This window comes from Meles meles, chromosome 6, assembly GCF_922984935.1.
Source record: "Meles meles chromosome 6, mMelMel3.1 paternal haplotype, whole genome shotgun sequence".
NCBI classification, from domain to species: Eukaryota; Metazoa; Chordata; class Mammalia; order Carnivora; family Mustelidae; genus Meles; species Meles meles.
The window spans coordinates 115,795,222-115,820,780 of NC_060071.1; the positions used below are offsets into that span (position 1 = coordinate 115,795,222).

Here is a 25,559-nt window from a genome sequence, read left to right on the forward strand (position 1 = left end):
ATTTAACTTCGTTCCCTCCCTTGGTCTAGGAATAGCAGTTTCCTGTCAGCCAGACAGGAAAACCAAAGCTGAGCTGTGCTCTGGCCATAAATTCTCTTCCTTTCAAGGTAAAACAAGTTCAGGCCAGTGTTGGTCACTAGGCTGAGTGGAGCTAACATGATGCTGTTGAACGAGCCTCCTTTACCTCCAGCCCTTGACAGCTCCTTTGCTGCCTCCTCTTACCGTGGTGGAACTCTCTAGAAACGGAAAAGAACTAGACATTCATTACCAGGAGAAACCCAAACCCATAGCTCTGGGTTACCAATTCCCCAAGAGTCAGGGGAACTGCCTCTAGAAATGCTCTGGATAACCCCACCCCTGCTGAAACTTTAAAAGCTGCTATCCAATGAGCAAAGTCACCACCACTGGCTTACCCATCCCCTGGCCTGCCCAGCTGAGCTGAGCCCTTACAACAAGGGGCTTGCTGTGACTTCCAGGAGCTCCAGATTCTGCAAGCCCACGTAAGACCTCTGCCCTTCTCTCAGCTTTCCCCACGGACCCCATGGCCTCCAGAGGGCCCCTCCCTTAACCATTTTGGCCTCTGCAAGGGCAAGAAGACACCACCACCAAGAAGGATAAAATAAGTTTTTATTTATAGTCTTATAGTAAAGGGGAAAGCCTTAACTTGCAAGACAATTCTTGGGCAGTATGTACAACATACTTTTTATTTCCATGGAATGGAATCAAACACGGACTGAGACTACAGAGTACACACTAGAAATCAGCAAATGCCAGGAACGGAGTAGGAAAAAGACAAAGAAATGAGGCCTAAACACACAAAACCCTTCACTGGGATCTGCTGACCGCAGCCAGGACCAGGGCTGGATCACACGATGGGAACAGGTTCCAGGACAGGTGGAACAGGAGTGGGGTGAGGGCAGGGAAGGGTCCGCACTGGGGGGCGGGTTTAGTACCAGGTAAATTGCTCTTGGTATTTACATACAAAATCAGTTGGCTCTATTTCTTAGAAATACACACAGAAAGAAAGGAAGATTTGATCATTACTTCATGAATCTGTCGTTTTGCAATACCGACATCATCAGAAACAGGGACAATTCACTCAGATTCAAATTTCAGTAGCAGGAAATAAATATCAAAACATCATCACTGGCCCTCAATACAAAACCTCTCCCCGACCCGATCCTCCCTCCTTGTCCCACCCCCTACCACCCCTTGGCGGCTACTTCACTGCTGCCCACTGTCCCCACACATACCACACGGGTGTCACGCGGCCCTCCCTAAGGCTGGCTGAGAGAGGCAGGAGCGAAACAGGCCAAAGACGGGGCTGCAACTCTGTCCCCACTTGTTTTTATACCACAGACTTCTTCAAGGATCTGGTCTTTTAATAGGAGCGATAAATAGCTTTTTAGAAAAAAAAAAAATCCTTAAAAAGAAGGGGGATTAATTTTGATTACTCCAAACCGGTCATCTTCTTAAAGTAGAGCAGTCCACAGATTCACAAAGTCTATCAAACGGAGGTGAGGGTGGCCTGGGAGGAAAGGCCTGGGAGGGGCAGGAGTCCTCCGGGCAAGTGCCCGGCAGGGCTGGAGGAGCTGGTGGCCGGTCCGGACATCATGTGCTCAGAGGTCCGGCCGGCCGTCTGTCCTCCATAGAAAAAGCTGCCAAGTTGGGGTGTTTTGGTTTAAAAATTCCTGGTGGGTACAGGGAATCCCTGAAGGGGAACGTTAAAAAAAAAAAAAAAGTGGAAATGGGGAAGGAGAACGAGAGCTGTTGTCCAAGAGCTTCTACGTAAAAATAAAATTAAAAAAAAAAAAAAAAAAGAGAGAGAGAAAGAGGAAAAAAAAAAGTCTCTTAAATGGTTGTGAGGGTTCTAGGGATGAACTGAAAGAAGGATGGGATGATGGAGGAGACAGACAGTTTGTATTGCTGGCCTGCCCCGTGGAGCTTAGCTGGCCTCCATCCGGAGCTTCTTCCTGCTTTGGGGCTCTTCGGGCTCCGACTCCGAGCTGGAGTCCGAGCCTCCATCGAAGGCAGAGATGGTGCTGCCCTTGGCGTTGGTGTAGAGGCTGTTGTCTGAGGAGGGGTAGTTGGTCTGCAGTTGGGCACTCGACCTCGCCTTCTCCAGTGCACGGACTGAAAGGCAACCAAGCGAGCAGGTTACAGCCTTCTGGAGACTGGGGGAGTAACCAAGTCTCAGCTCAGGGTCCAGCCTGTTCTTCCGAAGGGCTTGCCAGCCCCCGAGGCTCAGGGTGGCTCAGAAGTAACACCCTTCTGGTGGCTGTTCCACCCACAGGCTTCATTGCCCTCCTCCTTTCCCAGCCAGACCCGGGGGCCCAGTAGACATGGCCAGCCACTCCGCGATGCCACCCAACCCTAAAGAGAAGGCTTGTGATGTCACCGTCCTGCCATGGAAGCCGAGCGTAGAGACAGGAGCATAAGCTCCCTGTGGGACCCAGCAGTGCAATGACAGAGGAGAAGCTGGCCTGGCCATGCCAGGCTCCACAAGGGTGTGAAGGCCACACAACAGCAGGAAAGGATGACATAGGATGTGTCAGCCAAAGAAAAGGCTTGGCTTAGCTCTCTTGTACAAGATCCACTTGGAAAGACAAGCTGGACACTTGGAAGCAAGTCACCAATACACACGGAATACCTGGGCCTTTCGACACGTAGCCCCTACATGCAGGCTGCTCGGCCCAATAACCAACCCGCTGCCGCCTCCCACTGCCCGTCCCTTGGGGTTCAGCTCATCTTGAGCCTGGAAGGTCAACCCATTTATTTTATCTTATTTTATTTTATTTTATTTTATTTGAGGTGTTCTAACCCAGGTGGTTACTTGCATTTCCTTTTACTTGCATCTTCCATGAGGGAGGAAGAGAAGTGAATTCCCCAGGAACAAAGAACTTGATCAGCTCTCGCTTTCCCCTGTGGTTGTAGGAAAAGGCGGGTGTGAGCATTGGAGAACAGCATGGGCCTGGCCCATAGGCTGCCCTGATTGGACTACCATTGACAATGGGGAGGGCTCACTGTCCCTGAACACCTGGAGTTTCTGGTACTTACACAGCACACTCCAATCCAAGGACCTCAAAGCTCTTTTGAGACACCTGATGCCAGGTGCGACCCCTACGGCAGGCAGAGCACCTGAGCCCCAGGAAGGGTTGAGATCAGGTCAGAAAAAGTCTCCAAACGTCCAACCCCTGGACTCCACTGTTCCCTCACTGGCGGCTCAGGTCCTGCCTCAAGATGGTTCTAACACTCTACTATTCAGCCCAAGAAGCAGGCCGCAGCTGCTTATGAGCACGCGCTCTGTAACTGGTTCTGACTGCAGGCCCAGGTGCGAAGCGCTGACCTGGCCGGAGCATAGCAGGGCCAGAGGCCCCACCAGCTCAGGGGCTCACCTTGCTGCTCCAGGAGAGCATTCTGCCGCTTGAGGTCATCAATATCTTGCTGGTGTGTGTGGTTTTTCCTTCGCATATACTGGATATACTCTGTGGCTTTGTCTAGGATTTGGGCCCGGGATGCCTGTTGCAATAGGAGAAAAAGCAAAGGGAACAAAATAAAGACCTAGTCCAAGCAGTGAGGAAACCACGCCTTTCTGTGAGAGCACACAGGGGAAGAGCAGCAGGAGGGTGAGGCGGGACAGGACTGCGGCGGCGCCAGGAACTGCTGTGGAGGAGCCTGCTCTGTGCCAGGCAAGGCGCTGAGCACCGTATGTGGCTTACCTCGAAGCAGCGCTCTCTGGGAGACAGCTCCACCAGGAACCTGAGGCTCAGAGAACTTTACTGGTTTATTCAAAGTCACCAGCCAGATAATGGCAGAGCCTGCATTCAAACTCGGATCCATCTGACTTCTGAACTTGAACTCCCCCCATCCCCTCTGAGGTTCTTTAGGCTGCTTTCAAGTCTTCAGCCTGGCTATGTCTGAAAACATTAAAATACTACTTAACCAAGAGCTGACGCTACCCACTCTCTGCTAGGGAGTGATATGGGCAGCTGGGCCAGAGAGACAAGAGCAAAACCTCGGGGGGATCGAGCTCGGAACTGGAGTAGGTGTAAAGCTTTTCATCCAGGTCCCTTGATTTCAGACACACCCTGGCTGTGTTAACTATTTCCACTGAGCCATGCTGCTGTGTCATTATTTCAGCCTTCCTGGCTGAAGAGACTTTAGTGAAAGCTGTCTGAGCTTGATGTCAACACAGGAAGGGCAGGAGATTGGGCCATTTCAGGAAGCAACCACACCTTGACCATGGCCATGGGCAGCCTAGGCACTGCCGTGTTAGAGGAACAAGCTGACAAGCCATTAAAATGGATGTCGGATTACTTGGTCCCTGGAGGTCCAACATGCCTAAAAAAGAGTCCCTCCAAGTTGCAAACATGGCCAGAGCTACTCATGGCCAGCGGCTAACCAGCCAAACTCGTAAAATTGCACCAAGTTCAGAGTACTGACACCCAAGGCAGGGTAGTCTAGAAGCTGAGTGTGTAGCACAGCTTCTCACTCAGGGTAGGGCAGTACTGGACAGTTCTGTGTTATAATCCTAGTGGGTCCTAAACAACCCAAACACAACAGGGGAAAATGGCAAAGAAAACATCTACATTCAGGACAGCAAAACTTGTATCCACTTGTATTAAATCCTGACAATCTCAACTTATATACCTCAGGCTAGGCTGGAGATCAGAGAACTTTGCAAGGACTGGATTTATTCACCAGTCCTCAAAAGTACTAGAACTTCCAGGCTTTCCACTTACAGCACGCTTAAGGCAATTTCCTCAAAAGGAAACTGTTCATATTTAACCATTTTTATCTGCTGCAAATTATGTGCAAGGTACTGAGCAGACACTGTGGGGAAACCAAACATATTAGTCATGGCTTCTTTGGTTCAGAAGCTAGCTTACTATCCAGCTGAAGAGATAAATATATCTACACACAGACAAATCACAGGGCAGCACCGACAAGTGTAACTTGAGTAGTATAGATTAGAAAGGCCACAGGAAAGATGGCTTCTGGCTGGGGCCATTACCTACTGTGTGTCAGGCAATGGCCTTGGTTCTGTGTGTGTGTGTGCACACACACACGCACGCACGTACACACATTAGACTGAGGTGACATCTGTGGGAAAGGATCACTCTGGGCAGGGAGAGTAGCACAGCAGGGGTACGAGAGTGGAGACCGAGCTAGGTGTGTTTCTGGAGTCAGCCAGCTTCTGTAGGAAGAATGAGAGTACCTAGCAACGGGGGCTTGCAAGGCTGCTTCAGACGCTGTTTTCCATTTCTGCTGAAGGAACTTATTAGGGTAATCACTAAGGAATAAGATGAAAAAAGGGGCACACAATTAGAAAGGACTAATTAAAATACTCTGCTTCTCCGGATACGAGAGATGGGATTTACAAGAAGTTCTGGAGGATCAGCGGCAGAGTGGCGAGAAGAGTTCAGGAGCCCAGAAGACAGCTGCATTCTGGTTCTCTGACCACAGACCTAAATTTTTTCTCCATGGCTATTTCTTATCTGATCAGAAATTCTCTCAGACCCTCCAAATTCTATGGATCCCATCAATGATCTAGTTGCTATGGATATTTACATCCTAGTCCCTCTTAACGTTTGTCTACTTTTTCAACCAACAGTTCCCAGAAAGCAACACTAGCTCTTATTTAACGACTCATTTGCAGCTGGGACAAGGGAAAAAAATGCAAGACTGCAAATGTTCAGTGATGATTTTTCTTAATGAAGGACCACACTGAGAAGCAGCCCAAGCGCTGCCAGTTTCTTCTTCACATAGTTATACACGAAACCATGACGTCTAAGTGAGCAATAAGCATGGCACAACAAAGAGGGAAAAAGATCCTGTTAGTGATCTACCCATTTCAGGGCAGTTTTCAGATGAAGTTAAAATTCATAGATGCTCAGAACACAGAGGCCCGTGAAGGCGGCTGGATTGGTATAAACCCAGCACAGGGCCTCCAGAAGGCTAAGCACAGTCCTTCCTCCATCCCCCGCAGAGAGCAAAGCATCCCAGGTCACCCCTTAGCAAGTCCAAAAGAATGGTTCAATTAACTTTATTTTGCCCTACCCAGAGTACTAAGTAAAATCCAACCAGTAAAAAAATTAAAGCACAAAACAGAGAATTCTCCCAAAATTACATGCATATCTAGTCCAGGAATGGGGGTGAAAGCAAACTGTTGAAACTAGAAAACGCCAGACATCTAAAATCCCCTCTTTCTGGCTTTCCAAACCATGAGATCATGTGCCCAGCCACAGGATTAGGGTGTGGGCAGGCCCTTCTGTGCCTTTACAAGTCTCTACTATGTGAACAGTAAACAAGAAACAGACAAGAACCTCGGGCTTTATGGTTTGAACTATGGAGTGGCCCCAGACTTTATAGCATGGACTATGCAATGGCCTGGGCTTTCGGTTTCTGTTTTCTGAAATGCACTGTTGGCTGAGTCAGCAATCTGTGTGTGTGTGTGTATGTGACTGAGCTGATAGGACTTGGTAAGTCAGTGTGTCCACGTATGGACTGTTGCCTTTGGATACCAAGTATGGAAACGGGTAATTTTTTTTTCTGCTAGTTTTTAAAATCAGGAGGCACTAATTCTGATTTTAATTTTCTGAGCAGAAACTGACATAGCTCTGAGCCAGCACACACTGTGGCTGAGGGGACCAAAGAGGTACTGGGTCTGTTACGTAGCAGCAGCATGAGTTAAAGCAAAGTGGCTCTTCAGGCTCCTTCTCTACCTCTGGGAGCCATGCAGAAGTTTCCTGAAAGCCATGGCCATATTATGGTAATACAGACAATGATGACGACAGTGATGGCAACGGCTAACACCTACTGGGTACTTATTAAATGGCAGGCGTCTTCATACAAGCTTCTGATGTATTATTTCCCCTATTTTATAAATAAGGAAACTGAGGCACAGAGCTCTAACTTGCTTACTCGTAGGCAGGACAGTCAGGATTTGAACCCAGGCCTCCAGGACACTTCTACTTTGGGGGCGGAGAGGAAGCTGTGACCAACAGAAATGCACTGATGGCGTTGTCATAGAGAGGAGAGTCTGAGCAGGAGGGAAAGGGATTCATCTACAAGATGTTAATAAAGACCCAGGAGAGGATGGTTTCCTTGGAATAGTCAGAGTTCAGGTAAATCATCCTTGCACAGGTAAAGAGCATAGGGATGAGCTGAAGCTGAAAACCAATTTTTTAGAATTAGGCTAAAAAAGTGAGAAATCAGAAAAAAGTAGCTTGTAATAATAGCAGCTGTTGAAGGAAGACTGTGTTTCTTTTTCTTTTAAAGACAGGTGCATACTAAACAGGTTTCTAGCAGAGAAGCGGCAAACAGAACAAACCTGAGGATATGAGACAGCGTGGGAGAATGGAATGAACCTGGCCCCAAGGGAAGGGAGATGCCAGCTCCCAACAGTACTGTTGTCTCATTACCTAACAAGGGCACAGCCAAAATGGACACAGGAGAAGACCTGGGGTGGCTGTTGCTGAGGTGCCCAGCAGGTTCCTATCCCATCTTGGGCTTGTGCCACTACTACCGGCCTAGTGGCATCCCTGCCCACAGCAACAAAGAGAGGCAAGGGCCAACCCAGCCTCCAGCGGCACCCAGCTGAATGGAACTGAGCTTGGGAACACAGGGCACCCACCTCATGTGCTGCAGCAAGAAACAATGACATAGTTCACAAAAAGACCCAAACCCAAGAGTATGACTCTAATTAGAACTTTTTTAAGGCCCCCTGGGAATCTTGAAGTAGTTAACACTGATGTTAGGATGAAATCCAAGGTTACTAAGCCCCACTTTAAGGTAGCAGCTCTCACAATTTTTTATATAAGGCAAGAGATCCACATGTTTCTGGAGATGTAAATTTTATTACAGTAATCTGGATTTGTGTAAAAACCCACGTTGTTTTAGAAAACAGGTGGAGAGAGGTGAGGAAGAGAAGAATAGTGCTAGAATGTTCACTATTCTGAACCACCGCTGTTCCCTAGGCTCCTAACTCTGACTCAAGAAGTAATTACCTTGGTCCTATTTCAGTTTTCCTCCTTACTGTCAAAACCAGTTCTTACCAAGCTGTTACCACTGCATTGTTCCCCCAAGAACCAAAACGCCATATTCTGGGGAATGAAAACAGAATGCTGCCTGCCTCACTAACTGACATATTTTAAGGAAACATAACACCATTATTTTCTGAAATCTGCAAAAGCTTTTATACACATTAAGGTAAAGAGAAAGCTGACATACATTTCCATTTGAATAAACCATCTTCTGAAAATAAAAATTAAAGGATTTGCATAATAAATCTGAGTTTACATTAAAGTAGTTCATTCCAAACTGGAAGCCCCATCAACGCCAATAAGGTAGGCTGGAAGACTGTGGGGTCAGAACCAGCCCAATGTAGCCCCTCCAAACTTCCCGCTGGCAGCCCCTCCCCAGTCCGAAGGACCATTTTATTGATTACTACAGGAAAGTAGTCCTCATGCTCTTTAAGGGGCTTAAGCCAGGAGTCAGACATTTAAAGGTCAACACAGATCATGTTTCAAACCTTGCATTCTCTTTTCATGTGCTCTAGGCAGTCTGAAATGAAGGTGTGAACTTATTAATGAAGGACAGAGGCACACAGTACCCCAAAGAGGACATGCAACTAGAAAATAAACATGTGGAAAAAGATTTAATCTCACCAGTAATACACAGAATACAAAATTAATTACTACCTTTTGCCTACTAAAAATTCCAGTAATGGTAAAATTGGAACTCTTAGAACACTGTCAAGACTAGACATTACAAATATCAAATGATTTCACTCATACATGGAAATTTAGGAAACAGAACAGAGAATCACAGAGGAAGGGAGAGAAAAATAAGACGAAATCAGAGAGACAAACCATGAGAGACTCATAACTATAGGGAACAAACTGAGGGTTGCTGGAGGGGATGGGGTAACCGGGTGATGGGCATTAAGGAGGGCACGTGATGTGATGAGCACTGGGTGTTATTTGCAAGTGCTGAATCACTGAACTTACCTCTGAAACTAATAACACACTAGATGTTAATTAATTGATTTTTTAAAAAAGGACCAGTCTTCAGCATTTGCTTTACAAAATAAAAAATGGAAGAATGAAGACATGAAAACAATCCTCTTGGAAAGCATTTTGTCAACACACAGCAAAAACCAGATGTTCTCACCTAGCAACCCAACTTCTAGGAATATTGTAGGAAAACTATTACCTACACCAAAATGGTCATCACTACATTTCTTATACAATTAAAATCTGGGAAACAACGTAACTGGCCAACAGAAATATGCCCAATAACAATATGAACACTATCATTTGTGCAAAAAGCATCTTCTGTGATAACAAGTTGTAACATCTCACTCATGTAAAGCATGTATACAAAGAAATCCGAAGGGAATATACAGATTGATAATACCATCATTTCCTTGCTTCTTAGATTCCATCCATTATTTCATAAATTAAGCAACAGCAGCTTTTTGGGGGAGGAAGAAATGGAGGCAAGTTTCTTTTGGCACTCACTATAAGACAGCACCCAATTTTAGTCATATTAACATGAGGTGTGGAATGGGGGAGATATGTCTGAATTGCACGGTTGTCCAAATGGCTAATAAGCACTGGAAATGTGACTAGACTGAGTTAAGCTGTGCTATTAAGTACAAAATACATGGGATTTCATTGAAGTCATACTTATTTTTGCATATTAGGTTAAATAAAATATATTATTAGAATTTACTTCATCTGTTATTTTACTTTTTTTTACTATGTCAACTAGAAAATTTAAAATGGATTTGTGGCTCACTTTAAATATATACAGGGCAACACGTCTCCAAATCTTAGAATAAAGAAAGGCTACAGTTGCGTTAGAGAAAGGGGGTACTGTTTTCTTCTTCCCATTTTCCTAAAATTTCTGCAATTTTGCTACATGGAAAAAAGCAAAAGAAATGCTGAAAGGAGGGCCTAGGAAACAATCCGGCACCCCTCCAAATTTCAGTATGGAAAAGCCTCCTGGCTCTCTAGTCCTCCCCACAGGAGTGAGCCCTTCCTTGCTCTGCACTGCAGACTTCCAGCAGAGTGGGACAAGGTTTCTGTCCTCAATGAGTGTACCCCTCAGTCAGGTGATAAGATTGTCACAGAGGGAAGGAACACATAGGAGAGGCCCCATGGAGTCCATGCCTGCTGGAGCTGATGGGAGAACAATACTGCAGGGTTCTCTGGGTGGTGAACTGCTTGATATGAGCCTTGAAGGCAGACAGGAAGGGAGACTGGCAGGGGAGGTCCAGGCAGGGAGAAACATGGAGATGGTCCAGCAGCAAAAGGTAGCACAGGCTGGAAGGCCCTCGTGGTGGGTCTCTTCACTGTGAAACCCTGACGTCCTTTGGGTGTTTAAGGCTGAAGTTGGACCTTGAGAAGAGGAAGGAACTTTGATAAATGACACTCCTGGGGAAGCAGAGGGGGCGTACAGCACTCCACAATAAGGGAAGGAGGAGAAAAAAAGCAGGAAGGCAAGGTGGGTACCTTATTTAGAGAACACAGAACACCAGTTTTTACCTTGATGGGCACTGAAAACCTTTTCAGTAGCACATAAATACAGTTTACAAAGAATTCAATAAATCAATACATTTACAGTTGCTGAGCCCAGGGCTGAATGAGACTTGGGCAACTATGGACAACAAATTTAAGGTAGAAAATTAAATTTTTGAAAAAATTATTTTTTAAAAGTTTATTTATTTTCAGAGACAGAGAGCATGCAAGTGTGAGTGCACACGTGCATAGAGTGGGAGGCAGAGATGGAGAGGGAATCTCAAGCAGACTCTGCAGTGAGCATGAAGCCCGACACAGGGCTCATCCAACAACACTGAGATCATAACCTGAGCCCAAACCAAGAGTTTTATGGACTGTTTTAAGAGTTGGACACCTAACTGTGCCACCCAGATGCCCCAATGAAAAAATTAATTTTGAAGAAAATAACTGCCTGGGTTGGAGTCTGGCCAGGAAACAACCTTAATGAGTAATGAGGTGAAATGGTTAGCACTGTGGTTTACATTTTATTTATTTATTTTTAAACTATTTCTTTTAAGATTATATTTATTTATTTGATAGAGAGAGATCACAAGCAGGTAGAGAGGCAGGCAGAGAGGTGGAAGCAGGCTCCCTGCTGAACAGAGAGCCCGATGCAAGGCTCGATCCCAGGACCCTGAGACCATGACCTGAGACGAAGGCAGAGGCTTCAACCACTGAGCCACCCAGGTGCCCTGGTTTACTACATTTTATTTAAAAGATAATCCCTTCAATAGCCCCTATATGACATAGAAACATGCTGCTGAGTGAACAGCATGCCTTAAAAGGTGCCCACCAGGACAATTCTCTGCCAGGATAATGTGGATGGGGGGCCAGGGTCTTCTAACCTTCAGTTAATAAGTACTCATTGCACCCTTCTGTTTGCCAGGCACTGAGGGAAGAAAATAGGACCAGAAGCTGTCTTCCCTGCCTTCACGGTGCAGTATGGCAGATGGGCAGACAGTCACCACGTAACCATACAAACATATGTAGAATTACAACTGGGATAAGTGCCCCAGTCACAGTTCTGAGTGAGTTTAACGGGAGAGTGACCTTCGGCTGTAAGAACTGTCAGGTTCCTTGGTATAAGGGAGCTATTTGGTTTCAACACCTTAACATGTTAAGAAAAGCAGGCTTTAATAGAAACGAAACAGATTAGCTCAGTATTTTAACCTCTTATTTAATGCTCAGCATGTTATCTTATTATTGTTAAGTGGTATAATCCTCTCTCCCAACAAGAGAACAAGACCCTCAAGAGGAGACTCTGTCTATTATTATACCTTTTAAACCTCTACAGTGCTCAACATGGGTCTTGGGTCTCAATTAAACAGGTGTACACAACCGTATCGGCTGTTGCTGTTTAGTTCCAGGACGGAGTAAGCCCATGCTTTCCTCTGGTGCTCTCACTCCACAGCTATGTACTGAGAACTGTCAGAGTCTTTAGTAGAAGCTGAGCAGTGCCCTCATGTTCTCACCCAAAAGGAAGGAATTCTGAACTTAATGCTCACTAGAAGAAACCCTGATTTTATTTTCATCTTAGGTAATATTATTTTTTATTATCTGAAAAAATTTTTTTAAACATTTTATCTATTTATTTACTGGTGCAGAGACAGAGAGGGAGAGCGAGCACAAGCAGGCGGAGCAGCAGGCAGAGGGAGAGGAAGAAGCAGGACCCCTGCTGGGAAGGGAGCCCAATGTGGGGCTCCATCCCAAGACCTTGGCATCATGACTTAACTGTTTACCTGACTGAGCCACTCAGGCACCCATATATTATCTCTTTTTAACACAGCTCTATCCAGAAAGGAGAAATCCAGAGCACAACTGCCTGAGAGAGCAATTAACTAAAACAGGCATTTAGGAAGAGACTTAAAAGATAAGAAATTTCTCTCAACCATTGTACAGCTGCAAATGGCAATGTTGCAATAGAACCTTTTACCACTAAAGTCAACCATGTCAAGGAGACAGTGAGATTGGATGCTAGGTATGGAGCAGAGGGCAGAATCACTTCCCCATGTGAAGGCAAACTGATGGGCTGGTCACCAGGTCTTGAACCCGAAAAAACAGGATGATCTCAGTGCCAGCAAGCCACAGGCAACACTTCCTAGCACCCAACCTAGCACCCTTAAAACAAATAATAATTCTGCTTTAAAAAAAAAAAAAAAGTAATGTCTTCCTTTTTAAAGTGTTATTTATTTATTTGAGAGACAGAGAATGTGCAGGGGAGCTGCAGAGGGAGAGGGAGAAGGAGGCTCCACACTGAGCAGGGAACCTGATGTGGGGCTGGATCTCAGGACCCCAGGAACATGACCTGAGCCAACAGCAGATGCTTAACCAACTGAGCCACCCAGGCACCTTTAGAACAGTTGTCCTTGCCCTTACATCCCTTTCTCTGGCTGAGTGGCTGATAGTTCTATTTCCATCCCATCTTTCCCCATGGGATGTCCAGTGGAAGAACTACACCAAAAATAAGAGACTCAAAAAGTAGAGTTCAAGGGTCTACTTGCTAACACTGGGACCTATGGCAAAGCCTAAATGGACCACCAGCTGTAATGGTCTTTTTCTCAGAGGAGCTATGAGGACTCAGAAAAATTTACAGACTTTAGTGATCTTCAACCGTCTGTACTTTAGTGTCACCTACATATGCCACTTCAGGAGACAGTGTTCTAGTAATAATAGCCCTGGTATGACATACTGCCAAGATTACCAGCTCTACCTAGGGGGAGCTCCCAATATAAAGATATAAGTATTTAAGTAAGATTTATTCAAATATCCTCAAGTTGTTTACCCCTCCACTGTGGCAGAAAGACTGACCTCAGCAATCAGTAGTCCTAAGTTCTAGTCCCTGTCCAGCTACAGATGGGGATCATGATCTCAAGCTTGCTTCCTCATCTCTGATACAGTAATAATGATAGGAACAGCAGTAATAGCCAATGTTCAATTCTATTAGAATAAAACCTCACAGAACCGTTGTGCTTATTTTTATGCTGCAACAGAGATGTTGGTTATTACTGATTTTTTAACTTGTGCAAAAGGTGACCACTTTTTATAACATTTATGTTATAATAAAAATAAAGAAAACAGAGGACAGAGTCTGGGTCTCACATTTAAAGCTATTTTTTTATACAAGTATCCCTCACTCTTGGGTTAGGATCCAATTCACTCAGTATTGCGTTTCGGTTTAAAAATCAAAAAAACTTAGGCCATGTATGATAGGTAATTCAAATATTAAGTGAGAAGTCACCTGGAACTTAAAAGATGCCCAAATCAAGAGACTGGATGTCTTCCCTGCAAGAACTGGATCTGAGCTCTCCCAAACTCATGATTATTTACATAATGTTGCAACCTTAATTACTGCAATACAAATCAAGAATTAGCCAATTTCCTTTGGTTCAAATACCATATTTTTAAAAAATTGCAACATTTAGTGAGCACTGGTTAGATGGAGTGACAAAGTACTCTGTTAGACTCCCCCCAGCATCTGTGAAACAATGCTGGCAGACAAGGAAAATCATGCAGATGGTGGAATTTGGGTGGGAAGGAGATTAGAATGACTTTACTTATGCTTAGTGTGGAATATCTGGATTATAATACAGAACAGGATTCTGAGATCAGAAAGCTACCTGGTCAATTCCCACACTAGGATTTTGTTAATGCGCTCTACATAACCTAGCCCTTTGACTACTTACTTGTCTCCCCTAGTCTTGCTACTTCTCTGACCTCATTTTCTATGGTCCCTTCACTCATTCCACCCCAGCCACCCTGGCCTCTGTTCTTGACAGGCCCAGCAATACTCCCAGGTACCTACCTTTGGGCTATTACGCTGGCCTTCCCTTGGCCTGGAGTGCTTATTACCAGACAGATGCCTGGTTCTTTCACTTCCTTCAAACCTTTATTCCAATGTTGACTTACCAGTGAGTTTCCTTGTCTGACCTCTTGAAACTGCAACCCTTCCTACCCTGTTTAATTTTCTCCATAGCACTTATCTGACATGCTATATATATTTTACAGTTACTAGTTCACTTTCTATCTTTTCCTCACCAGAAAAAGAGCTTCTGCTTGTGTGTTTTGTTCTCTGCCGTTTCCCTGGTATCTACAACAGTTCCTGGCATGCAGCAGACCCTCAATAAACATTTGATAAATGAAGTGACTGAATAAATGAATGGGCCACATCAAATGACAAACTATTCAGTTTGTAAGGCTACCAAATTTAAACTAGCAACTTCCTTGAAGAAAAGAGACAATGGGATTTAGGACAGTGTGATTTTAAGAACTTAAAGAAGAGTATTATAGCAGTGCAAAATATGCTGGATAAGGAAAAAGGTATAGTTGACCTCCTATGACCAGCTTCTCCCAAAGTGTACTCAAACTTAAAAATGCCGAAGAATCACCTGATTGCTTGTTAAATATAAATCCCCAGGCCTGCCTCCAGAATGGCAGTCAGCAGTGAATCTGAAGGGAGTGAGCCACAGGCCACCTCCTGGAAAACACTGCCTTGGTGCCACTCCGGGTTAGATGTGAGACTTAAAGGAGCCCTGTCCATTTAGTTCACCAAAGCCGTTTTATTTTTATTATTTTTTTAAAGATTTTATTTATTTGACAGACAGAGTTTACAAGTAGACAGAGAGGCAGGCAGAGAGAGGAAGGGAAGCAGGCTCCTGGCTGAGCAGAGAGCCTGATGCGGGGCTCGATTCCAGGACCCTGGGATCATGACCTGAGCCAAAGGCAGAGGCTTTAACCCACTGAGCCACCCAGATGCCCCACCAAAGCCGTTTTAATTGATACCACGGCATAAGAATAAGCACTGTCTACAGTTCAGACAAGCACAAGAAGTAATCCTTTGCATGTGTGTACTCTGAAAGGATGAGTCTGCCTCTCCATCATAAAGATTTCCTGTGCTGCTCTGAGAGTGTTGTGCCCAGGAATGTTGTTATTCTAGGTAAGCACCTTAGTTCAAGGCCACTAAACCAAGTCCACAGTAAGTAGACCTAATACATGGAAAATCCTGGTTTTGCAATACTAGGTATTCACCTGGCCTGTTCTGCTTTTTTCACAGAGGTTAGACCTACTCCATGCTTTAGCCACAGAGAAAGCCACACCTTAGATAAGGCATAAAGCACATGATTGACCGGAGTGGCAGTATAAACAAAGTAAAACTATAATGGTTCTAAGTTTGATTCTGGATAACCAAACAAACTCAGGACCCCCACCCCCATAGCTAAATCAGGAGAGTCATTCAAAGCATACCTGAAAGTAATGACTTTTCTTAAAATAGTTGCTTTTTAAAATACTGAATCACTGAACACAAAAACACAGGTCCTCTTTCCAGTCTGCCATTCATACCACTGAATTGTTACGGTCAGCAGCTGGCTACATTCTGTGTTAAGGCTATAACTAACTGCACAAACAGATGTTTTCTCCAAATTCCAAGAAGTGACCCTAACCCATAGGCTTTTTACTCAAAGCTTCCAACTTTGTTTTTCAAATGTAGAAACAGCTGGAGAGCCTAACTCTCCAGGGAAAATATTAGTTTCTGGAAGGCCATCAGTGGGGTGGAGGGAAGCAAAGACCGGTTATTTTTTTCCCCTCCGTTTCATATGAACATTTATCTTTCCTTAAGTCTTTTGTCCTATAGCTTAAAATGCTCTTTATATATGCCTTGAAATAAAAGCTGCTGAAACTGGAAGATCATCGATGTCCAGGTTGGCTCATATACATTCCCCATTTAAAATAAGTACTAAGTTTGAACCATATGAAAGAAATTCTCATAGAGGGCTAGGGAATCACTGACTTCAGAAATTCTTCGTGTTATCCCAAACTTTTATGGGCTATTCTCTGTACTGTATAGTTATAATCATTTCTTGAATAATAATTTGTTATAAATCATTCTTATTTTAAAGGATAACTCTTATTAATGTCTTAGAAGCAGCTCTATCACATCTGTCATTTGCTAAGAACAGAGTAGGTATGCAATGATACCCCAAAGAATCAAAAATGAAGGAAATCACGCAACCGTAATATCTCTTGATTCCATTTCTTTCCAGACAGGGAAGAGCCCTGGTGAGCCCCCCAGCAAGTTTCAAGTTAGTGGTGGCCATCAGCTTTCTCAATAAACTCACCTTCTCTCCTTGGAGTGATGGGACTGAGTCCCGCAAACTGTGAAAGCTGTCTTTGATGTGGTCCCTACGTTTTCGTTCCAGTGCATTATGATGAGCCCGTTTGTCAGCCTAGAAGAACAGGAGAAAGAGCACATTAGCAATTTCCCTCCTTTTGCTTGCTATAGGTGGGTGGGGAATAGCCTGGAAGTATATGCTGTCAGCGCTGTCCCTGGCGATTGGGCTGGGAAGGACTTGTCGAGGTGGGCAGTTAGGAGTCTCCAGAATTAGGATCTGCTAAAGGGGGAGAAAGGGGTGAGCAAGGCTTGCGACAGGAACATCCAAAGTAGCTCGATGCATCCAGCTCATGCATAAGTAAAATAAAAGTTATTCACAGGGACAAAGTGTAACTCTCCTGCAACATCAGTCTTCCCCCACAACTTACTTATGTGACAGAACAGCCGCCAGTCCATGGTTGGGAAGTGACCAGGGAAAAGCTCTAGGGGGTCCCTTTATAAAATGTGATCACCCCCACTGTAAAAGATTCTCCATGGTGGGTGCCCAGAAAAGGAGTAGGTCACTGGTGCAGTGTTTCTTTCCATGTGAAACCCATCACCATGAGTCTGGTCTCCAGCTTGCTAAAAGGGACTAATTTAAGACCTGCTCACCAAATTCTACAATAGAAACTAACTAAAACCTCTAGAAAACCCAAATGCCATGAATCTGAGATTATGACAGAGCTGATAAAGACCCAACCACATTCTGAGTTCCTGTTTTTTAACGTTTATCCATGGTGCTATCCTGCCAAGGGCTTCCCCTCACACACGCCATGCCAGAAAGGTTGTTCTTAGATAGCAAATCATCTGACACCCACATGCTCTGAATAAATTTCCTCAGGCACCTGTGGCAGGTCAAGTTTATTTGGCAGTATCTAAATACCCATGGCCCAAAGTCTTATCCTGTCCTGCTTAACATCACAAAGAACTATCAGCTGGAGAGGGAAGAAGACTCCAGACAAATCAGAAATGGCAAAATACTCTGGCTTCAGGCAAAAGAGAGTGCTGGAGAGCACTGCCAAGAGAGCTTCAGCAGGTCCGGAAAAAAAGGGCATTCCCTCCGAATGGAACACAGACGCTTAACTTAGTCTAAAGCAAAAACTTTTTATCACATCCACACTTTGGGCACTATGGAAAATAATATACTCTGAAAAATGTACCCTGAATACACAAGGTTGTACTGAGCTAACCCAGAGAACAGGTCTGTATATGGAAAGTCTGGGTAGCTTTAACCTACCCAGAGCACCAGGAAGTCTAGATATGAAGCAACAAGAGTAAATAACTTGGCTTAGCACAAGAATGCCTCAAATGAATCCTTGTACTAGACAAGATGTACAGACAAAAATCTATAAAGACAAGAGTTGTGGGAATGAAAGGACTTGAAATTCCCTTATCTAATCCTAAGTCTGGGACATGAGAGAGGAAGAGGCGGCTGGGAGCTGCTGTGGTAACTGAAGTCACTTCCTGGTCTCTCAAACAGGCTCTGTTGAACTGGACACCTGGTTCCCACAGAGGCCCTGACTCTATATAGCATAGCAGGTCATTTTGAGGGCAGATGCACGGGCACTTCTAAAACCCTCCTAATCTTGTGAAGTCTGAATTCGTGGTAGTGTTTGCTGAACTTAATGACACATGGAATTTATGGGGAAACTGAGGGAACAATCAAGTTTGGACACCAGATAAACTGAGGCTATAGGTACCCGGACTGTTCCCACACAGCATAGAATGAGATGCTGATGCCTTCTAACAGCAGTAGGAAATAAGCTGAAGGAATTAAGCATATTTAAGTATCTAGTCCTTTCCTAACTTACTGTCCCCTCTAGTCACCTACATAGGTAAGGTGGGCTGAGCTCTAACCTGGACTATACCTAAAGCACTGAGAAAATGGAGATGGCACTTGGCATCTATCTGCCTCTCCATCATTTGCTACAGACTCCCAGAACGGTTTATTTATATGTGAATTAATTGCCCACCTTTGGTCTCCAGCCACAGTCCAAGATACTCCTGTCTACTAAATCACCCTGATTTCTGGCCCTCCTCTCAGCTTAAGAGCTGTACACAGAAGCACTGGCAGCAGAGTCACCCACAATTCCTCTTGTTGATACAAATAAAATCCTAATTGTCTGTTCTCTTTCTGGGAGAGTTCTGCAAATCTCAAAAGGTTAGAATCAAGTTGGACTTGGTTTCACTCAGGCCTGCACGAGAAGGGTGGAGCTAGGTATAATCTAACACCAAAATCATCCCCACAATGCACTACCCCCTTCCCATTCACTGAGCCCTGAAAGGACTCAAATGGACAAGTCTTTTGGTTAGAGGATTGTTAAGTGAACTTGGCTGTGGACCATCAGCAGAAATCTTGGCTTCTCATCTGGGGAGCCAGCCAAGTTTGAGAAGTTGGCTCAACAAGGAAAGGCAGCAGTCCACTGCCTGGTAGAAAGCCTGGGCTGGGGACTGTTGTTCTCGAAGTAGTGGATGGAATTTCTGTGGTGGTTCCAGGCCCAATTTAACTAGCAGAAGAGTAGAATCTTAGACCAATCCCTGCTGCCATGTCCATCCCCAAGCTGTTACTTTTAACCAGAGTCAATTTCAAAGCTCTTAGAGACAATGGCAAGGATGTATTTTCTCCTCCCTAGGCCTCATTTGAAAGAGCAAGTTAAAAATATGCAGAACTAACATGCCTAACTCCAGGCAACTCTATACTAAATGATATCTCTAATGGCTTGAAAGAGCAGACGAAAAACCTTTACACAAAGCTGAGAATTCTGTTTGGGAAACATTTCCAAACCACAGAGATCCATCCAGCCCAATAATACTACTCCCCTGTCCCCCACTCCGCATCATCCAAATGGAAGGCTAGTTGCCAGGCCTATCACTGCTTTGTTAATGGTCTTCACTTGCTGGCAACCCTTTTTGAAAGGGCCAAGATTTCAGAGTTGAGAATGAAAAACAGGGTAAAGACTTCCAGTATAAAGCATCTGAGATCCTCCCACAAACTCAAAACTAGTTTAAAAAAGGGGAGGCATGGGGGAAGGGTCAAAGAACTGTGTGTCTTAAACAAATAAAGCTAAACTCAGAAATTAGCCAGCTTTCTGTTGCCTGTACTGAGAAAGATGTTTGATAATGAAAACAAGTGGTACCAAACAAATTCTAGGAGACAGCAAAGATTCTTGGGCTGCATAGCAGGCCTCCAAATACCTCCCTCCTCACATCCTATAGGAGCAGTGGCTGGATGCCGCCTCCTTCAGTTTCCTTCAATTTGCAGTTTCTGCCAAAAAATCCTTCCTTCAGGGCATTCCAGGCTAACAGAAATCCTAAAGGGCTGTGTGATACTGAAGAGTGGCCCACAGATGCTCAACAGGAACTCCAGTACCAAATCGTTTCCAGCTTTGACGTCTCTGCCAAGGTTTTTACTCAGCCTCTGTTTTATTTCCACCAAACTTTCCACACTGGCAGCCAGAGTACAAATCTTCACCTACAATTTGTCCACCTCTGACACTAACAAGCACGTGTATCTTAAGTTTTGTTATATGTTGAAAGCAAACATTATTTTGTTAGCCAAGAAGTTGCTAAACCAGGAGGTCATTCAAGCTACGGAGATCTATTCAAAATTGAGGGAAATCTCTTTGAATTATTTCCTTCCAACTTATTGCATAGAGAATGCATCTACATTCAAAGCATTATGTCAGCTAGCAGCCTTGTCTCCTCCAAGTTCTAGGTAGGCAAATAGCATGGGGAAATATTGCTCCATTATTCAAGGGCGCACAAGGTTCTCCAGAACAATGCTATTTCTTTCACACTACTTGACATCTATCCCATCTATAAGGAGAATCTTCTTAATTCCCATATAAAAAATGCTCAGCCTATACCGAACTGGAGTTGCCCACGACACATTCACTGCCTTTAAGAATTTCAAAGGTTGCCGTTTTAGAGGAGAGTGTTGCTTATTATTAGTAAGCTGTTCTTATTAAACACAAACATGGAAAATATACAAGTTCAAAATTCTCATCAGAAAAGATCTACTTATTACTTCTGATGGCAAGCAGATAGGGTAAATAAAGCTGAATTTCTAAGCAACTTAATTTATTTTAATCAACCTGAAAATTGCAACACGAAGAAATAGGCAGCTAGGATGAGAAACTCACGAAGGTCCTTAACAAAAGATATGAATTTCAACTTTCCAATATCTGTCCTGCTGGAAGTTCACTGCCTGCTATGTATCTCTAACATCTACTAAATACATGTGTTATTGAGGGTTGGTTTTTTTTTGGGGGGGATATGATTTGGTGCGTGAATGAACTTGGGAATGCCATAAACCAAATACGTTGTCAAACTATAGCCATTTAAGAGAGTAAAAATGGCTTGGTCATGAAATTCTAATTCAAAACCAAGCTGGATTCCTCGATCAACTATTTCCCCATTACGGCCATCCTGAAAAAGAACTTTAAAACACAAGATTACCCTTTTCTCTAACAAACAGGTGTACTTAGGAGGCAAGCCTGGTGTTGCTGCATCGCTGTCAACATTCTAAAGCACACACCGAGTACAGGCAGTGTGCAGCACTTCTGAGATGCAGCGAATTCCAGGTAAAACAGATAATGGTTTCCTGAGTAAATTCCAATCTCAAAGGCGACCAAGCTCACTCCCCTCTACATGGATTACAATTCCTAAAGAAGCAAAGAGCACTGAGAAGTTAAAAATATTTCACATGAGGAGGGTCCACAAGTGAAACTGCACCCCCAACAACCTACTGTAACTGCAACACATTCAGCTGGTATGGAGGAGAAGGTGCTGAAAAAGGCTTTGGGCTTCCCTCCTAACACACTGACCCTATGCTTCTCATATACTTTCATTTTCCCCAAAAGGAATTTCCCAAACCGAAATAAAACCAAAAGATCACTCTGTATGAAATGTACCTGTCCCAGAAAATAATCTTTAAAATGTAACCTCTTCCCTCCAAAAAACAGTAAGATAGCATTCAGTAATAAAAATATTGTTTGGGATTATTTCCTTCAACAAAGCTTACTGGTCACTGGAAAAGTTGTTTGCCATTTGCACTGAGGCAACAGAAAACAATATTCGTCAAATAAGTTTCACTTTCTGTTATAGTTAGCCTCACTTCCTAACTGTCCTTGCTGAGAATCTTACGTTTCTCACACTTAGCAAGGCTGTGCCTAGTGTAGTGACATTATAAAACACAAATGAGGGCCTCTTTTTCTATCAGGACCCAAAGAACCTTTTCCAAATAACTTTTTAAAAGTTCTTCTATAGTCCTAAATCCTTGGCTGTTCACAGTCCACAGCCTTTTCTGAATTAACACAAGCTTAAGAATAGTTTCCCTCAAGTTTTAAAAAATATATTATCTATACTAAGTGGCAGGAAATAAACTGATGTATTCAGAGGAAAAAAACTCCCAAATCCTTTTTACCCTACTTGTTCACAGTAATTGTTTGATATACTATAAAATTTATCTATTGCTTCTTCTTGCCGTGCTATTGGGATTATTTTGTACCAGATGGTATTTAAAAGTCTCAGCAAGTAGATGTCTCAAATTAAAAACAGAGGGTCAAATCCACTCCCATTGCCTACCTCCCAAAATCAAAAAACAAAAATCCTAGGCACCTTAACATCAGACTAAAAATATCTAGAAAAAACAATGACATTAGCATTCTAGGAGAGTGGAAACATTTTAATAATTTAATAAAGCATTTCACATCAATACCCAAGTGGATGGATATTTTGAAAAGCGGAAAGCTTTCAAGAACTGTAAGCCAAACTTTCACAAAGAAAACTTTCTCTCACTGGAAAGCCAATGTAATTCCAAGTCAAATAATGATTCTGCAAAGGAGGCCTAACCAATCCCTATCCTCCAACCCTGATCAAGCCCTCCGGCACATTTTATAACTGGCGACTTCGGGAAGAAAAAAAGTGTTTTAAATAGACTGGATCCCAAACATGAAACTCCACGTTCACATTATTAAGGATCATAGTGTCTAGAAAAAAGAACTGAATTTCCAAATACATGCATAAAGTGTCTGGCAATATTTCAAGCAAAAATAAAACAAAACAAACTCTTTTTAGTGACTATCACCCAGGGATAATTTTTAAAACCCTCCGGAACAACTGCATACTCCAGTAAACTCTGGATAAACAACATTTTTTCTTAATGCCTATCTGCTTGGACAACCTGCAGAAACTTTACTTGCTCTAATGAAGAGCAGGTACAAGGAAGAGGACTTGCTTTTATCTTGGGATATCAGAGGTATCAAAGTGGTATCCTGCATATTCTAACAAGTTCCCAAACAACTTGGTTGTCCCACACATTTCAAAAATCAGAAAAATAACATAAAAGTCTGGATTTCTAAGCTATCTTTAAAAATAGGAAGATCTGGCAACAGTGAGCCCTTACTCCCACATAACAACAACCCACTGGAGTTTAGTGGCTGCCTTTTCAGAAGAGACATGTGCAACCCAGAACCTAGTCCTCACCTCTGCTCTTTACTTTATTCCTGACGATTTTACTGCCTGGGCCTCCCAGAGGCATCCGAATTTTTGATCCTCATTCTATAAACTTTGTACTATTCCCATCTGTCAAATGTTAGATACTCTGATGTACTTCTCTTCCTCTCGCTGACTCTGATTTTCTTTTTTTCTTTCTCTAATCTATTCATGGAACACCCACAGTACTGTCCCAGACTGGAAAGGCACGAGATTAGTGTCTATCTAAATCCACAGAACCATCTACTGAGAATATTAATATCAAAACCATGAGAAATTACTGATAACACTGTATGGTCTCAACCACCACTTTTTAGCAAATCTATCTCTGCGATGCCACTTCTGAACAATTTTTCTATTTTTTTCATACATCTCCTTCAACTCAAATAGACCAGAACAAGCTGTCTGTGACACTTTCCTATTCAACCTTGGGTTCCTCTAGATTTCTAATTTCTGTATTAGAATAATACCAGGTTGTGCTACATTCTATAGGTCTACAGCAGTCACATGACCACATGATGATTTTTTTTGCATGTGGCTTCAGCTTCACACAACTATGCATATATGGTTTAGAGTCTGCTTGTTCCAAAGTAAATCTGACTACTTTGCCCCGAAATAACACAGTTTACTTCAGAATGACATTTCACATTTTACACTTACATAGTGACAGCTAAATCCCCCACCTGGGAACTACAGAACGACTAATTTTTTTTTGCAAACAGCTCCTTTCACTCACCTACACCCTCTGAAACTTATCACCTGAGTCTAGGAAGAGGAGATTTGCAAACCCACCCCCCCACCCACCTAGAATCCCAGAACAAGGCCCCGCCTCACCTTAGCGGTTAACAGGAGAGTTTACTATAGTATTAAAAATAATAGAACAATCTCTTTTTCTCTCTGACCCCAAAAAGGACTAGAACTGAACGGAAATGAAAATGAAATGGAGAGTAGGAGACGTACCGCAGATTGAAACCTCGGTTGCTCTTCCTGGAATAAGAGAGAAAAAAAAATAGAAAATATAGAAGTTATTTTTACACTTCACATTCAATAATAAGAAAGAAAATGCCGGCGGCAAAGGAAGCGGCGGGTGGGGAGTCAGCCCGACCCTCCTCCCTCCCTCCCCACCCGACGCCCCCTTCCCCCCAGCAGGATCCGGTAGCGGGGCAGGGGGGGTCCCGAGCGCCGCCCCTCCTTCCGGGATCCGACTCTGGCTGGAGGGGGTTCAGAGCACTGTCTCCTCCCCTCGCACCCAGCTCGGGGCATCTGGGCACTCCCACCCCACCTCTCCGCCCTCCTTCAACCCCCCTAGGATCCGCGGGTCTCGGGAAGAGGTTGATCGCAGACCGAGGGGGCAGGTCCTGAGAGTCGTCCCCTTCCCGGGAATCCGGACAATGGGATCTCGGGCGCACCCGGTTCCAGTCCCCCAGATCCTGAGCGGGACAGGGTGGGAGCCGGAGGCCGCAGCACCTTGCTCCACCGGGGGAGGTGGGGGTCCCAAAGGCCGCGTGTCTCCACCCCACCTCCAGTCCCAGAAGGCCGCTCCAGCTAGAAGCCCGGAGGGGAGCGAGCTGGGAGCGAGACGGAGGCGGTCCCAGTCGAGGTGGGGGGGTGGGGTGGTAAGGGGAAGGAGGAGGCGGCTGCCCGGCCCCCTGCCGCCGTCGCCCGGCTGAGAGCCCTGGCCGCTGTCCCCGCCTGACAACCCGCACGGGAAGGAAGAAGCCCCGGGACTCACGTCGCTCTCCACCTCGATGTCATCGTTATCGCTCATTTCCTACGGCCCAGGGAGCGGCCACTGCAGCGGCGGCGGGGAAGGGGGGAGGGGTGGAGGGGAGGGGGAAGTCACCGACAACAACTAGCCGAGTCCCCCACACACACACTCACTCACTCACTCACTCGCTCTCTCACTCACACACACACACAACACAGGCGAGAACCACCTCCTCACTGCAGCACCGGATCAACGGCGGCACGCACGCCCGGTCGGCCCCCTGCCACGTGACCGGGCCCGTCACGCTGGGGCCGCCGAGACTTGTAGTTGTCGTCCCTTTGACTGACGGCCCAGCTGCCTCCAGAAAAACTACAAATCCCAGAAGGAACTGCACACGGTCGTACCCAGTCCGGCCTGTTGACGGAGTCCAGAGCGCCTGCGTGTCCTGTGAAGGGGGCGGAGAGCGGAACGGCGCGGTGCCTGCTGGGAGTCGTAGTCCGCAGACCGCGAGTTGTCAGGAGGTTTTCTTCCCCAGGCAGCAGAGGAGGCTGCTGGGAAGACAGGACACGTGGAGGGAGCTGGGGCTCCTGGAGCCGGGCAAGGTCTGAGCGCCCTGCGCCTGGCCCAGGGGACAGGGTGGAGGCTC

The 25,559-nt window shown here is 44.8% G+C and overlaps 1 protein-coding gene across 6 annotated transcripts; it reads right to left on the reverse strand.

Annotated features, from left to right (window-relative positions):
• Positions 1–610: 610 nt before the first annotated feature.
• Positions 611–25,179, reverse strand: MAX (MYC associated factor X). 6 transcript variants are annotated; one of them, XR_006818729.1, is made up of 6 exons: positions 24,938–25,177; positions 24,166–24,192; positions 16,679–16,786; positions 3,396–3,519; positions 2,822–2,922; positions 1,996–2,133 (listed from the first exon to the last, which is right to left on the reverse strand). XR_006818729.1 is itself a non-coding variant. In XM_046008766.1 (5 exons), exons 1-5 carry the CDS (start codon positions 24,971–24,973, stop codon positions 1,946–1,948), a joined length of 483 nt encoding a protein of 160 aa, XP_045864722.1. In that variant the 5' UTR covers positions 24,974–25,171; the 3' UTR covers positions 611–1,945. The 6 variants fall into 6 exon arrangements, 4 of the variants coding, with proteins under 4 accessions (XP_045864722.1, XP_045864724.1, XP_045864723.1 ...); XR_006818730.1 differs by having other exon boundaries at positions 2,077–2,133; positions 2,838–2,922; XM_046008766.1 differs by lacking the exon at positions 2,822–2,922 and having other exon boundaries at positions 611–2,133; positions 24,938–25,171.
• Positions 25,180–25,559: the final 380 nt, after the last annotated feature.